The sequence below is a fragment of the Kogia breviceps genome, chromosome 17, assembly GCF_026419965.1.
Source record: "Kogia breviceps isolate mKogBre1 chromosome 17, mKogBre1 haplotype 1, whole genome shotgun sequence".
Taxonomy (NCBI): domain Eukaryota; kingdom Metazoa; phylum Chordata; class Mammalia; order Artiodactyla; family Physeteridae; genus Kogia; species Kogia breviceps.
The window spans coordinates 44,701,897-44,718,519 of NC_081326.1; the positions used below are offsets into that span (position 1 = coordinate 44,701,897).

The 16,623-nt window shown below is 43.1% G+C and overlaps 1 protein-coding gene across 2 annotated transcripts in view; it reads left to right on the top strand.

Annotated features, from left to right (window-relative positions):
• Positions 1 to 2,610: 2,610 nt before the first annotated feature.
• GRHL2 (grainyhead like transcription factor 2) overlaps positions 2,611 to 16,623 on the top strand; it is a 159,764-nt gene continuing 145,751 nt past the window's right edge. For both annotated transcript variants that reach the window (XM_067017416.1, XM_059042994.2), the window contains exon 1: positions 2,611 to 2,969. In XM_067017416.1, coding sequence (XP_066873517.1) covers positions 2,950 to 2,969 — 20 coding nt within the window. In that variant the 5' untranslated portion in view covers positions 2,611 to 2,949. The remainder of the gene's footprint in view (positions 2,970 to 16,623) is intronic.

The window sequence follows — 16,623 nt, forward strand, 5'->3', positions numbered from 1 at the left end:
CCTAAGGAAAGGTGAACTTTTTATCTGATCACCACACAGCGAGCCCACCAATGAGGAAGCACACTCCCTCCCACCCCTATGTGTAGTTTCCAGTGGGGTTTTATGACCTCATTCTTTTTTTTTTTTTTTTTTTTTTTTTTTTGCGGTACGCGGGCCTCTCACTGTTGCGGCCTCTCCCGTTGCGGAGCACAGGCTCCGGACGCGCAGGCTCAGCGGCCATGGCTCACGGGCCCAGCCGCTCTGCGGCACGTGGGATCTTCCCGCACCGGGGCACGAACCCGTGTCCCCTGCGTCGGCAGGTGGATTCTTAACCACTGCGCCACCGCGGAAGCGCTATGACCTCATTCTTAAGTAAGAAGGGAGAGTCAAAGGTTTGCAAACATTTGATGAAAGCCTCCAACATGATGAAATTTCATAATATTAGGTAACCAAGGCACATAATCATGAAATTTCAGAATATTAGAGATAAAGAGATTATTCTATAAGTTTTTAGAAAGAAAAATTCCATATCACAAAGGAATGGGAATCAAGATGGCATCCGAATTCTCAATGGCAACATTGGATGCTAGAAGATAAAAGAGCAATTTTTATGAACTTATGAATGAAATATTTCAACTTAGAATTCTACACTTGGTCAAACTCTTTAAAAAGTAAGAGTTGAATAAAGACATTTAAAATTTTACCTTCTGTACCCATTCTTGGGCTATTACTGGAACACATGCCATGGAAAATGAAGCAGCAAACCAAGAAAAAAGGCTCAGGACAGAGAAATGTGGTTCTTACTCTGGAGATGTCCCAGGATGACAACTGAGTAGTAGCAGGTCCAGAGAGGAACTTATCTCCATTGGAAGAGAAGTACAGTGGACTTTGGGGGGGTGGGATGGGACTGATTGATCATTTGGAAAATAAATGTGACAGTTATTTGATAGACATGTTGTAGAAAAAATATCAGGTTGGAAACATCACAAACTGAGTAAACAGATAAAAGGTTTTTATAAGAAAGAAAACAACCATAGTTGCCCTATTGTGACTAGTATTTGCACAGTCACTGACTGCTTGCTATCCCTAAACTGTGAAAGAGATATATTGGATGAATGTGGAAGATGAAACTAGATGGGGTGTGATAGAGTTAAGTCTTTATCTAAGGCAACAGGTGGACAAAGCACACCATCTAAATTGATAAATCAAGGGATAGCTGTGTAAATTATTTAGAAATAGGAAGGTAATGACAGAATAGATAGCTAAAAGTGGAATTTGGTAGCCTCTAGACAGGAGGTTAAGAAGGCAGAGGAGAGGTGGGTACTGCATTACCTTAAAGTATCATATTATCTTTAAAAAGTAAGCGTGTGTGCTTATACTGTTTTTAAAAAGTAAGAAAAAATTTGGAAATTCATTTGTTGAGAATGAAACACAGAACAGTCAAACCTTGTCTCATAATGTAATTTTCAGGAAATACACGATCCATACAGGTTAAAATAGAAGTTGTTTCATCTCTGTCAATGTAGTATTAATTCGAAATAAATCATGATAAGCTTTCCATGCCCTCTTTATTTCTACAATTCATATGCATGGGCTAGATTACTGTCGGAATTTCCAAAGATACTCGTTGGAAGTAGTGGTTATAAATTACACGTTTGCAAATTCGTTGTTCCCAACCAGGAGAAACAAAACTGCAAAAAAGTCAGTTTCATTCTGAATTGTTTCCGTAGCAACCATATTAAGCTAGAAGGATAAATCTCCTTTGTAATCGCTGCTTCTGTTGAATTACAATGTAAATGTTGATGCTTGCCTGGAAACGTCAAATGACAACAGGTTTATGGGAGGGATTCAGTGGTTTGCAGCTCTGGAATCCCAGGCTGCAGAGTTAAGATGGAAGAGGTGTGTCTGAGCCATATTAGCGTCTGTTCAACCAGATTTCTTCACCCCATCAAAACCACGCCACTCCCTATCCGTCTAGGTCATGAAAGGATGCTCACCTATTTGTAAATCTAGTAATCTACCGTATCTGTTACACATCGGGACACGAAAAGTGTTTGCTGTGGATAAGTATGTTAAAAATGCAATTACGTAACAGACTCGGCGATCTTTGTGTTTTTCTCCCCCTCTGAGCACAACGTACACTTCAGTCCGTACTCTTCCGATACTGTCAAACAGTCCTAATGTGGGTATTAAAAGCCTTGTGGTGGTGCGGTGCATTTGATTCCGGTTGGCTTGGGATCCCCGAGTTCAGCTCTCCTTAGTCCTTCCGTTTGACCCACAATCCCTAGTGGTTGCAGGTGTTGCTTTTTTTCCTGTTAACTTCTCTCCCTCAATCCCCCACCCCACCCCCGCCAAACCCCCAACCCCCCTTCCCAGGCCGGCCTCCGGGAAGAAGGGAAACGTAGCATGAAGTCTACTCGAAGCACTGACCCTCAGCTCCCACGGGCTGCCGCAGAGCTGCAAGCGTGCCGCCGCTGCTCTCAGGTAAACTTCGGAGTGAGTTACCTGCACTTGGAGAAGGGCCTTACCTGAGCGCGCCTCTGCCAATGGCAGCTCACCTGAGAGAGCCCCGCAGCCAATCACCGCGCAGCTCGTCCCTCGGGCTTGTACCCTTTAGTGAAAGAATTCAGCTCCTTGCGAGAAAGTTACCTGTGGCCGCCCAAGTCCGCCACTTTGTGCTCTGTGGCTGCCCACTGGCACGATCCGGGAGGACTCCGCGCCGCCCGGCCGCCTCCGAGCTCGGGCCCCATGTGAGGGGGCCCCCCCTTATCCCACCTTTCCGGCTAGGTGAGGGCGCGAGCGGGCGAGCGAGCGAGAGTGGTGAGGGGGGACGGAAAAGCAGAATTACCTGTAGCTCTTGTTCTGCCATCTCGGGCGCTCTCACACACCTTCACCTGCACAGACTTGAAAGTCCAGTTTCACCAGAGGCTGAGGCTCCAGGAAAAGGGGAGCGAGTTCATTGGATCAAACATGTCACAAGAGTCGGACAAGTAAGTGGATCACACGCGCCGGCTGCTGCTACTACCACTTTGGGCTGATGGCAACTGGTTTGTTATGTTTTTTGGTTTTTTTTTTTTTTTTTTTTTAGGTTGCTATTGTTGGTTTTTTTTTTTTTTTTCTTCTTCTTTCTTTTTTCTTTTTCTTTTTGGTGTATCCAGACTTTTCCAGATTATGTTTCTACCCTGGTTAAGGGGAGACACCCTGCAAGAATGTGAATGTTTAATACCCCCTTTGGGCCTTGATAGTAAAAGTAGGTTTTCCTCTTTCCTTCCTCCCTTACGAATGATCTCAGCCCCGGTCTCCCAGGACGAATCCCTGTATATTGGCAGCGGTTTTGGTAGAAGAGGGCGGGAGGCCTGTTATTCCCCCTCTCTTTTAGTTGCTCCCACCGCTTCAGGCTCCTAGGGCCATTTGGAAATTCAGCTGAGTTCCTTCGATTTGCCCAAAGGGCCTGCTGGAAAAGCGGGTCTTGGCGGCTTTTGTGCGAGCGCAACAAAGAGCCTTTATCCTGAAGCAGAAACGGCCATCTTCCCGCACTGGGCCGGATGGTGTGCGTGTGCGCGCCCGCGTGTGCGCCCCCGACGGGAGGCGAGGAGCCGGGCGGCCCGGGTCTCCGGGGCGGCGGGGGCACGGGGGTGGGCCGTCCCCACCCCCGTGCCCCCGCCCCCTCCCGCCCGCCCCCGAATGGCTTGGCCACCTTACGCAGGTGCGGGAGGACTGGGCCTTTCGGGAACGAGGGGGATTGATTTGAGGCCCGAGTTTGCGCCACGGTAAGGCGCTAAGGGGCGCCTGCAACTTATCGAGTCAGCCCCGCCCTGACAGCCTCCGCGGCTCCGCGAGCTCGCCGCCCTCCGAGGCCCGGCCGGCCCAGGCGCCCCGCTGCGGAGGCCGCCACCTCGGGCGTGGCTAGCGGGACGGAGCGAGTGCGCCGGGGCCTCCCTAGGCGACTCTCGCCCGGAAAGGCGGGGAGTCCGGCTTCCCGCGCCTCCGAAGGCCAGCCGTGGGGCGCGTCCGCCCCGTCCGGGACGGGAACTCTAGACGCGCCGGGGCTGGGCAGTCTGAGCCGCGGGGCGCCGGGCCCGGGTCCCGTCTTGTCCAGGCGGCCTCCCAGCAGGCCTGGCCCCCGCCTCCCGGCCGGCTTTGTGCTGGCAGGGAAGGTGGGGCGGAGGGCGGGAGCGAGCGGGAGCCGGAGGTGGGTCCCGCGGCCCTGCCCGGGATTCGGTGGCGACGCTGCCTTCCCCCTCCTGGCGGGCGCGTCCTGGGCTGGGAACGGGCTGCGTCCTCTCGGGAGTGCGTGGAGGCCACCTTAACGCTTTTCCTGGTCGCTTTACCCCGGCGGTGCGGCCACCCCAAGGAGACCTTCCTCAGGGCGTTTCCGCGGGGGGAGGGCCGGAGGCCGCGAGCTGCCGGCGCCTCTCCTGGAGAAGTGACCTGGGACCCGTCCCAAATCGAGGGACCCTGAGGGGGCCAGCGGGAATGCCCCGTGGACCTGTCCAGGGATGGAGGGGACCATCCCCAAAGTTAAGCCCCGGGTAGGGTAGGTGTAGCTAACGTCACATGCTATCATACTTAAGAAAAACGACCAGATATTAGTACCACTTTACCCACTAATGAAAAATTAAGTGTGAGCTACACACCGGAGGGGAGGACCTAGTTACAATACGAACGCGGGACGAGGTCGGGAGCAGGGGTGGGAATGGGAGAGTGTAGGTTTGTTTGAGTGTACCCCCCGCTCCCACCCCCAATTCTCTCTGTAACCTTTTAAGAACTCACTACTCGAGTTTGAAAACTTCAGTAGCCAAAAGCCGAGATGGCAGCACGGTTTTTTTGGTTTGTTTTGATCTTCGTGTCAAAAATGATTGCAAATCTAGTGAATATTGTTTGTCTTACTGTAATTCCTTAATTAAATCACACGATTAACATTCGGTTGCACCACTTCGTTTTGTGATACAACGGGACTCAAATGAATTTAGGATGAAAACGGATTGTCTTTTAACCCATTGTACTTAGCACTGAAAATAAGTTCTAATATAGTCGATATTGTGTTAACTTTGGTGACGGATTGTAACTAGATTTATTGTGTGGATCGTTTCGTGACCTATATAGACATCAAATCACTATGTTGTACACTTGAAAATATTTGAATGTGAATTATACTTCAATTAAAAATAAATTTAAAGAAAGAAAATAAGTTCGGAACACTAGCAATCTAGTTCACTGCGATACATTACCTAATTTTTATGGGTAATAACTATCTAGGGTTATGTATACTTACATTTAATGAAAGTAACTTTTATCTAGTGATGGTTTCCAAGACTTCATTTTGTTTCCTGGGAAAAGTAATACTAACAATACCTCAAAGAGACTGTTGAACCCCATTTACGTCTCTTTGCCTAGACTATGGAGAAATACTTGAAATTAATAAATGATTTTGGGATCATTTTTGCAGCTTCTAGCCTAGGTTTCTTAATGGCTGGCTGGCAGGGGTGGGCCCAGGTTTTATGAGCTTGAAGCTTATGCAATTGTGTTAGGTGGAGTAGGGGTGAGGGCTCCAAAAAAAAGAAAAGAACATGTGAGCCTGTTTCTGCATCTTCCTGCCAGAGCAAACGGGAGTCCTGGAGCTTGAACTTTATCAGCTTTTCGGTAAATCCCTGTAGAAGGCTTGTCTGTATTTTCTGGAACTAACCTAAAGGAATACACAAAGGACTTTTTTTTTTTTTTCTATAAACCCATCAAAGTGTAGGTAAGCTTTTGGATAGCATACGAAGATAATTCCAGTTAGCAAGTCTGGACTGAAGTAGCATCATCTTTTTTATAGTTGTGAACTTTTCAGATTGACACGATCTGCTTTTTATGTTCTGCAATGTTGATGCTATCGCTATTTAAAACAAAGTATTTTTAGGACAGTTTGTCTTTGTACATATTTAGAATTTTTCTACTCCCCCTTTCTAACATTTTATGAAGATTTATGATCTTTGTCAACAAGCATGTGTATTCTAGCAGCCCAATGATAGATTTAGAAACTCTTATTTTACTGCCAAAATATTCAGAATATATATATGATTTATTTGAAACTGACAGGTGTTTTTCATTACCTATATGTGTTTTCTGATTACCTACCATTTGCAACACATTCAGATAGGTATTATAGGAGAATAAAAAGACGTATAAAGTGGGTCATGTCCTCAAGGGACTTACACTCTAGCGGAAGATGAAACAGGAACAGATATTACATAAATCCCACTTCTCCCTACCCACCCCGCTTTTGCCTTAGGACAATTACCTTTAGTCATTCTGTGTGTTTTGTCTGAAAGAGTCCAGCCATTATTCTAGAAACGAAAATGTCCAAAGTTATGGATACCTCATGTGGGTAGCATTTCAAGTAATGGGATCAAATGTGTTTTTTTTTTTTTTTTTTTTTTTTTGCGACGCGGGGCTCTCACCGTTGTGGCCTCTCCTGTTGCGGAGCACAGGCTCTGGACGCACGGCTCACAGGCCCAGCCGCTCCGCGGCACGTGGGATCCTCCCGGACCGGGGCACGAACCTGTGTCCCCTGCATCGGCAGGCGGACTCTCAACCGCTGCACCACCAGGGAAGCCCGGGATGAAATATTTTAATTAATCTTTCTACTCTTTAGTTTTATAAATGGATATGTTTCCATTTAGCTATATAATTTTTCTTTTCTTTTCTTTTTTTTTTGGCCACGCCATGCAGCTTGAGGGATCTTAGTTCCCCGGATTGAACCCGGGCCACGGCAGTGAAAGCATGGGGTCCTAACCATTGGACCACCAGGGAGTTCCCTATATTATCTTTTAATATCACCAATACTGAGTTAATCATATATTCCTCGAAGCAATAAAAATACCCAGTCATTTATTTAACAAATACATCTTGAGTGCCACTGTATACTGAGCATTGATCCTGGCGTTGAGATTCATTAGCAAATAGAACAAACTCCCTGCCATTGTGGTGCTACCATTGTAGTGCCAGGAAACAGTAAATCAATAAAGAAGGAGATACATAACAAGTTAGATGATGATAAATGCTACAAAGGAAAGCAAAGCAGGCTAAAGGGATTGAGAATAACGGGGAATTATTTTATATAAGGTGGTCAGGGATGGCCTCTCTGATGTGATGACCTCTGAGCAGAAACCTGAAGTGAGATCAAGCACTGAAGATACTTGGGGTAAGAGTGTTACAGGCAGATGGATGAGCAAGTGCAAAGACCCTGAGGTGGGGGAGTATTTAGCATATTCTAGGATCAGAAAGGAGGCCAGTGTGGGTGAGTCGGAGACTTAGAGAGACAGTGGTCCCATTAAATAAACTAAGATAATCAATTCTCTACTTAATAGTCCAGACACTTGTACACTCAAAACCAGACAACATTATACTTATAAATGGTCCTGGCAGTCAAGAGGGGAGTAAATAAAGAATCAGCTAATAGTGTCAGTCTTGTTTCTTTCTCCAGGTATCACCAGTTTAATGGCTAGAGTCCAGTGTTCTCTTCCCTACAACGGATTAAATCTTGCATGCTTCTTAATTTAGAGGTGAAAAAAATGCGCACATACTGGATGACCCCTGGGAATTAGAACTGAAGAAGAGGGACCAACCTGGTGTTTGCTCTGACACTCATACCTGTCTAAACCTCTTAATTTAACCTGCCACCCTTCCTGCCTATCTCAACCCTAAATTAGCCTCCAGTTCGCCCTTTCTTTCTCTCATCCGCATTCAATTTCTGCAAACTTGTATCCATCAGAAAACAGACCGGGCCACTGTGTTTGGAAGTGAGACATTGCAAACAGTGTGCTTTGGTTAGTTTTGCATCTTCAGTGAAATAAACTAATATATAGGCAAAATTAACTTACCTGAAAAATAAGAAAATGCTAGACAACAATACAGAAGTTTGGATTGATTGAAAAAAAAAAAAGGTTGAAGATAATTATGTGTGTGCTTAGTAATAGGAATGTCCATAGGCATTCTTTAAATCACTGCAACACAAACTCATCTGATTACAAAAATATATCACCTGAGGCACTTGATAAAACTACACTCCCTGTGCTCCACCCCAGAGCTATGGAATCAGATTCTCTGGAGAGGGGCTGGGGCATCTGCATGGGGTTATTTAGCAAAATAATGCTTTAAGTGAGTACTTTACATAATAAATTCAATTTATATATACCTTCTCAGGTGTATATCCAGCATATAAGTGAAATGAAACCTGTAGGCTTTATGTTCATTATGCTAGTTCTGGATGAGCAGCTTCTGATATTTTAACTAGGGTTTAAGAGTTCTTAGGCCTTCTCTCAATGTTGTTTACTTTCATTGTGTTGCTGTACTGTCCCTTCTGGAAGAATGGGATCCTTTTGACAAGTCATATTTCCAGAGCTGCTAAACACCTGATTTGGAGTGATGTCACCCATATAGCCTTCTGCCAGGCCCAGAGTTAAAAGGTCAAACTCAGATTTTAGGCTGGATCCCACTCACTAGGGAGCTGGGTTGGAGTTAGAAGGCCAACCTTGTCCTTCCATAGTTTTACATTAGAAGATAAAATTGGTGTTCATTTTTCTGGGCACAGTTATTTCATTGAATTTAGATTCTATTTTGTAGCACAAAGTCAAAGATAACGAGTTCTGATCTGTACAATCTGATGCTGGTCCTTGGTGAAATATTTAATGAGATGATGGTTGCAGTTTCATTTCTAGGGCTAATGGTAGCTTTAAGTATTACCCTAATAAGATGGTACTAGGCTTTCTGTTGATCTGTAATTAGGTCCTGTTTTAAACCAACCGCAGAGACTAGGCCACCCAAATGGACCCAGTGCCATCTGATTTAAGGAGGATTAAAAGTAAGTGCTGAGGGCTTCCCTGGTGGCACAGTGGTTGAGAGTCCACCTGCCGATGCAAGGGACAGGGGTTTGTGCCCCGGTCTGGGAGGATCCCACATGCTGCGGAGCGGCTGGGCCCATCGGCCATGGCCGCTGGGCCTGTGTGTCCGGAGCCTGTGCTCCGCGACAGGAGAGGCCACAACAGTGAGAGGCCCGTGTACCGCAAAAAAAAAAAAAAAGTAAGTGCTGGAGCAGTGATGAAAGTGATGAAGAGCTGTATCTAGCAATTTCTACTATACTCTGCAAAGTCAAACAGAGAATTTATACGTATAGCCAAGTAAGTCAAACATACATAGAAACATTTATACACCACCACCACCCAATAACCCCAAGAAGTATTTGTTTGAAATCTATAGATAATCTAAACAAGATTATTATTTTGATGTTAGGTTATTAAATTTAGTTTTTTTAAAAGACTTAGGTAACTCAAGCAAATGCTTTGGTTCCTTTCTGTGACTTTGATACAACCAGGCATACATTTCAGGTTAAAAAATAAACAATTTGGTTAAATTGTATTTTCCCGCTTATTTCGTCCTTAGTCTGAAACAACATTTTTTCCCCCTCTTTCCCTCCCTCCCTCCCTCCCTTTTTTCCCTCCTTGGTCTATCTCCTGATGCCACTTTGCTGATTTTTTTCCCTCCCATATTACTTGATAGGAATTGACACATGCACTTCTTCCATGCAGAGATATAAATATGAATCTGATTTTAGGTGTTCTTTTAGTCAGTGAACTTTGCTGCGTTCTCTTAGCATTTATAGCAACAGCAACCCATTCTTGTTACCCGAGCCAAGAGTTAAGATGATGGCAGCAAGTGATGGCACCTTATCTAATTCAAGTCAACTGAATTGAACCTTGGAAAATGTTTACTTTTAAGTTCTTCTTAGTATAAGGCAAGCCTTGTCCTAAATTAGAGTCCTCACTCATGGTCCCTGGTGTTCACTTTGGGGTGCAGGCACTCTCTTCCTTTTCAAAAGGTATTCAAGGATTCCTGCTCAATTATAAAAAGTGAGGTCTAAGCTGAAACAGGGTAGTGATTGGTTTGGCAAACTTGTCCAGGAAAAATTCCTTAGCAAGCAGCAACAGGCTGAATAGGAATTTCTGCTGTGGCTCAGGAGGATGAGAGGGTTGCTTAGTAACAACAACATATACCTGGAAGTCCCTCAGACAGCTTCCCAGGTCTTCAAACTGAAGCCTCCAAAATTCAGATTCACTCTACCCTCCACCTGCCCTGCGTAGTTCCACCCATTAGAGAAGTCTTGGCTCCTTGGTTCCATTCTATTTATCCATCCATCCATCCATCCATCCATCCATCCATCCATCCATCCATCCATCTATCCTCCATCACGAGAAAATTACATTTTATCTTGTAAGTCTTAATGGTCTGTGGTAGAAGGGACTGGGCTATAATGAGGTAAGTGGGATAGAAGCAAGGAAGTACTTCTTTAGGAGTCTACCCCCAACTCCCACCCCCGTTTATACTGGGAAGAGAATTAAGTGTTTTAGCTTGATGTGTTCTGGTGAGTAGCAGGATTAAAGTAATATTATTTTTAAAAACAGCACATTTTGATTTGCTATATAAAATGGCCACCAAGCACACATTTTTAGAGCTCTGTGGAAAGTACTTAAAAAGCTGAAACATTTCAGGGGATTTCGATGTACATTTTGAGAATCTGTCCGGGTTATGGAGATTGACCGAGCATTTGAATGGGCATTCAGTGGAAAGCAATCGCTGCCTGTGGCGATGAAGAGCCTTATTTTACTTTGTAATGAACAGGGCAATGAACTTTGTGGGGAGCATTTTTTAAGTGATCTGACTTCACATTCACTCCCAAGGAAATGCTTCCTTTACAAGTGTGAATGCAGACACCCCCCAGAGCAGAAAGGGAAGCAAGATTCGCCTGTTGCTTCTTTTTATTTTGGCGCCAGCCTTTCGTCCAAATGCTGAATGTGCGCGTCTAACAAACACCCCAGGGCCAGAGTCTCTTTTTTAAGGCTTCTGAATTTAGATCGGGGTTTCAGAAAACGGGGAAAGGTTGAAGTGAAGGGGAGAAGAATGGAGAAAAGAGAGGAAGAAAAAAGGAGCAGGGAGAAACTATGCTTTAGCCACCTTTGAGTTGCCAGCCTTTTCTCAGTAGTATGAGATTTGCCATGCTCCGGCTGCAGAGCTGGGCTGGATGACGTGTGGTGTTTGTCCTCCTGGCGGATTGATTCTGATTTTAACTGGACGCCTTGAATCCTAGATCTAGGACGAGGCTTACAGATCATACAGAGTCTGTGAGTAACCAAGAGTAGGATTTGGAGCTAAAAGTTTGATTTGAGGAAAAACGTGCCTTACATTCATTCTTGTGTGTTGCATACTGGTGTTGTATGAATTGAAAATCTGAGGTGTTTTTTTTTTTTTCCTGAGGTTTTGATTAATTAAAAAAATATACTCCGTTTTTTTTTTTTTTTTTTTGGTAGGGAGATTGAGAACAGGGGAGGCATTGCCTATTTGCTTCTTAAAATATGAACATGAGTATATGAAATAGGTGGTTAAGATTCCGACAGCATTACTGTGAGTTAAAATGGCCTTTCCTTCCCTCACTCACCCCAAATCATTGGTTTTAGTTCTCAGTTCAGTGAGCCTCAGAAAATAACTGCTTTCTGTACTTCTTGGATCTAACTTTTCAAAGCAGCAAGGAACAAAGGTAGCTTTTGCCTCTTTCCTGTATTGCCAATAAGATAATTAACATAAGATCAGAGGGTTTGTCTTTCATTATTTTTCACCTGTAAAATGAAGTTGAACTAAATGATCTCTGAGGATAATCACCTGCTCCAACATTCTGTGAGTCTCATTTTCTCCCTTCCAGTGGGGTCTGGGCTGGTGGCGGCTCACAGAATGATGATGTTAACAAGATAGGAGAGTACAGGGCACAGTGGGACCTGCTTCTGCTGCCAGGCCCCCCTCAAATTATTTTATTTTAGCAAAATAAAAGGCGGTTTAAGATGACAAAGAAACAGACTTCTGGCAGGCGGGAGGAATTCAGAGGGCCACACGGAATTCAGAAGGGCATCAAGGCGGTAAGATCAATGGTTTACTTAGTGGACCCCCTCACAGCCTCAACTGGGCTGGTAGATAAAGGTACAAGAAAATCAGATAAAAAGGGCTGGCAGGGACTCTGAGAACCCCCTTCCAGAACAGCACCCAGGAAGTGGTTTACTCTGCGCAGGCTCGTAGACTGAAAGAGAGGCAGTATTGGAATGGATGGAACATTGAATAAAATTTAGTAAAGTGAAAACAGCAGCACATGGGCCTTCTCCTCTTTCCTCTTCCTGCCCTTTCCTCTCCTCCGCCTCTCCCTCCCCTCCTCCTCCCCCTTCTCCTCCTTCCTTCTTCCTTCCCCTCCCATGCCCCACTTCCAGATTTCTCCTCCTCTTAATAAAACATAATTCAGGGACACCTACTGTCAACCAGTATTGCCAAGCCAATGGTTTAATAAGTGTTCAGAAAAGGTATTAAATAATATAAGAATAAGAATAGCACCTGCAGTTTCACTTCAATTATAAGACAATATACACAGGCAACCCTGCTCAATGTTATGTGGCAGCCTGGATGGGAAGGGAGTTTGGGGGAGAATGGATACACGTATATGTATGGCTGAGTCGCTTTGCTGTGCACCTGAAACTATCACAACATTGTTAATCGGCTATACTCCAATATAAAATAAAAAGTTTAAAAAAAAAGACAATATATGATTTCACTACAGGGCACACAAATGACTATTCATGTAGGTCAGGAATAAAATCTCCTTCTCTGGTATCCTATTGTGTTATAAGATTTAGAAGTCTCTGAAGTCCATTTTCTCTGAAGCCAGTATTGGTACCAGGACAAAATGGATTGAAGCCCCTGGAAGGTTCTCAAGTGGAGGATTTTGATAGGTTAGAAGAGCCTTTAAGTACATTTATGCTTCCTGTGCAGACCACGGTTTTTAGCTGCTTTGGAATCGTGGTGGCTACTTTTAAAACTATGTCTATCTTACGTAATTTTGAAAACATTTTAAAAAAGAACAAACGTCTCAAATAGAAATATGGTCCACAAACAGGAGCAGACAGTTCACAAAAGCTACAAGTGATTAATATACATATAAAATAATATTCAGTTTATTAATAATCCAAGAAATACAGATTACAGAACAGGGAAGCTCAAGGTTTCCCTGTCAAATTGGCCAAGATTAACAAAACTGGGTTTGGGTGAAATACATTTCTAGGAGGATTATACATTCTTAGAAAGTTTCTGGAAGACAGTTTAGCAAAACTGGTTGAAATGGGCCTACCTTCTGACACCTGAATTCCAGTTTTAGGGCTTTATCTTAAGGAAGTAATCAAGGATATTAATTGTAGGAATATTTTTTAAAGTGAAAAATCCGGAAAGCTCTAAGTGCCCAGATACAGAGGACTGGTTTAGTAAATCACAGTTCAGGGGCGAGCATTATAAATCAGATTATGGAAAAATATTTAATGACAGGAAAAATGTTCATGGTGTATTATGTTAGAAGGTTTACAGGCATAGAAAGTAAATAATAAACTATGATAAAACCACAATAGGTTAACAGTGGTTTGCTCTCTGCATGGAGAAATTATAGATGCTTTTGTCTCTTATTTGTTCTTCTCTGTATTCTAGTTTGCTGAAGTGAGCTTGTACCGTTCTTGTAATTAGAAAAATTTTAAGGTTATTTAAAAAAGAATAGTCATTTGGCCATGGAGATATTTAAAAATAACACACACATAGCCGAAATAAAATGGGAAAGCCTGCCTGCTTGCTTGTTCCTGGTAGAATTCATCTGTTCCCTCCCTCCTGATCCAGACATGTCACTCTGCTCTTCCCTGCTGGTACGCCACGTGTGTCTTCTGCCCTATGCCTCGCTCACCTGTACACTTTTGGGTTAGTGTCTCAACAACCCTGTCTCTTTGGATTTGACCAATTATCAAGTGCACCTATTTTTCAAAATAGTACACGCAGGTGCGGGAGTTTCCAGCCTTTGTATAACTTGCAGCTGGGGGCGTGGGGGGGGCAGGGGGCGGGGGGAGCGGTGGTGGTGACTAAGCAGAAGAGAAACCTTTTCATCCACTCAGTAGGCTGCAGGCGCCTGCGCAGTTTCCCTTGGAGAAAATTCTCTGGAGGCGGGGCTGCCTTCCATGCCATCTCAGAGCTCACCTGAGTGGGTGCTCTTGGGAATGACTCGGTGGTGGGTCCAGTTGTATTTAATCTTTTTTCAGGACTAGGGAGAGCCCGGAATATGACTTCCTTTAAAAACGAAAAGTAGTTGTAGGCACGGTTTTTATTTTTTTTTTTAACAAGAATTTATTTTTTCCATAACATAGACTTGCTTTTCCCTGGAGGGCCAAGCGTGTGAGTCATGTACCTGCTTCTACAAGCTGGTACATAGATCATGTCAGACGCGAGCTGGAGTCTGTTAGTTAAGCTGTGTGAGATTGCATCACTGGATTTCCTGCAGGCGTCTTTAATGGAAGCTTTGTCGCAAATGTGAAGTTATTTTCTTATCAACCTATCCAAGGAGCATCCACCAGGGAACAGAAAGTACACGATGTGAACTTGGAGGGAGAACGTGGCCTCACAGAATCACTTAAGTTGCCAAAAATATGTCAGGGAAAAAACGGGGGAGGGGCGAGGTTTAAACAAAAAGGAAATGAACTTTGCTAATGTGAGCAAAACCAAAGCAACGTTAGGTTGTGGGAGTCAACACAGAGTTTGTGATTATACTTTTTGGTTGTGGATTCAAAAGTGAAATTTACAATTGTCCCTTTCTCTCCCACGCCTACCTGGCTTCCCCTCCCACATACTTTTCTTCTCATTGTGCAGAAATTCATCAGATCTCAAATACTGTACCTTACATTTTCAAAAATCGTTATCGTTTTTGGTCGTTCAAAGTCTAAGTAAAGGTGCATATCCTTGTAGGGCTTTCGAGAAGGAGATTAGGAAGGGCTACAGTTTGTCTTTTTATCCTGTGTTTATCCAATTTCAGTAAACAGCCTGAAAGGTGTGGTCTGTATTCAGCCAAGCAAAACCACAAATTTGCTTTTTGAATTTGCCCACAAATCTTGGGACACAGCTCCTTTATCACTCCTAGTATCCTGAAGTTGAATTGGCTGGCAGTTGTACCTGTTTCTCTTCTCTCTTCCTCATTTAAAAGACCCACATCCTTTTTTGGGGTTCCTGATCCTTCCTAATTTACAATAAAATACCTATGTGATCCATACCCAGGGCACATTTAATTACAAGTTGGGAGTTTTTCTCTTGCAACATAACCTACGGTTGGCCAGGTGAACCAAGTTGAACATGATATTCTGAGATTTTGTTGTTGTTGTTGTGCCAGATACTCCTGGAATATGGAAGAAATTGAAAATGTTTTTATGAATCTGAGATTTTTACTGTATTTACTGCGTGATGGATTATTTTATAAATCACAGTTTTGAAGCATTTCTGAATGACCTACCTCACTGTTTTCAATGCTATGGTGGAGGCTGACTTTTGTTGCAAATATTTTATGGTGCAGTTTTGCATTTGCAGTGTTTTCTTTTTTAAGCACCATTTCTTGGGGAGGCTTTTTTTCTGACTATGCAGATACTATAAGTTCATGAGAAAAAACTGGAAACTAGAGAAAGGTATATAGAAGAGAAGTCACTCATAATGCCAGGGCCCTAACACTTCATATATTTTCTTACAGTTATGAATGTGGTTATAAAAGACTGTACAAATTATAATCTCTTGTTTTTACATCATTCATGCCATTCTGCATTTTCTACTTAATGCTTGATTATTGGCATTTTACTAGTCTCTTAAGTATACTTCTACATAGCATTTAAAGATGAAATCTACCATCTCCTATTTTTTATGTTTAGGTTGTTTTGCTTTTTCATTATTATAAATCATGCTTATACATAAATCTTTGTATCTCTGCTTATTACTTTAGAATAAGTTTCTGGAAGTATAAGAACAAAAGATAAATATTTTTAGGTTCTTGATTCATACTTTGAAAGTGACTTCTAGATAGGTTGTAAAAATTTATGTTTTCTCCCAACAGTGTTTGAGAGTGTCTTTCTCACATCTTTTCACCAGTCTGAGTTTTATATTTTTTTGGTCAATTTGAACAGCAAAAAACGTGTATTTTTGTTTTAAATTGCAGTCTGATAATTAATGAGGTTAAACATTTTCTCAGATGTTTATTCATCATTTAAGTTTCTTTTTTACCAAAGATCTTGTTTTTACCTTGGCTGCTACATACAGTTATTTTGTTGTGTCCTGGATGAGGGGACCTTGGGGTTGAGATCGAGCTATGCTTCCCTCTGGCCTCTGCCTGGGGAAAAGGGCACCTTACAACATCTGTACAAATGTACCTTATGGGTTAGAAGTAGTCTGTTCTTAATTTTCACTCTTTTTCTTTTTTTTTTTGAATTGGGATGCTGATATTTTTATTATTGATTTGTGAGAGCTTTTTACACACCTAAAATTATTAACTGTTTTGTCAAAGTTCTGGCTATAATTTCCTCAAGTTCTTGGTTATCATTTAGTTTAATGATTTAAAAAATATTCAGAGCTTTAGATTTTTAAAAAATATTTTTAAAATATAAATTTATTTATTTATTTTTGGCTGCACTGGGTCTTCGTTGCTGTGCATGGGCTTTCTCTAGTTGTGGCGAGCGGGGGCTACTCTTCGTTGCGGTGCGCGGGCTTCTCATTGCGATGGCTTCTCTTGTTGCG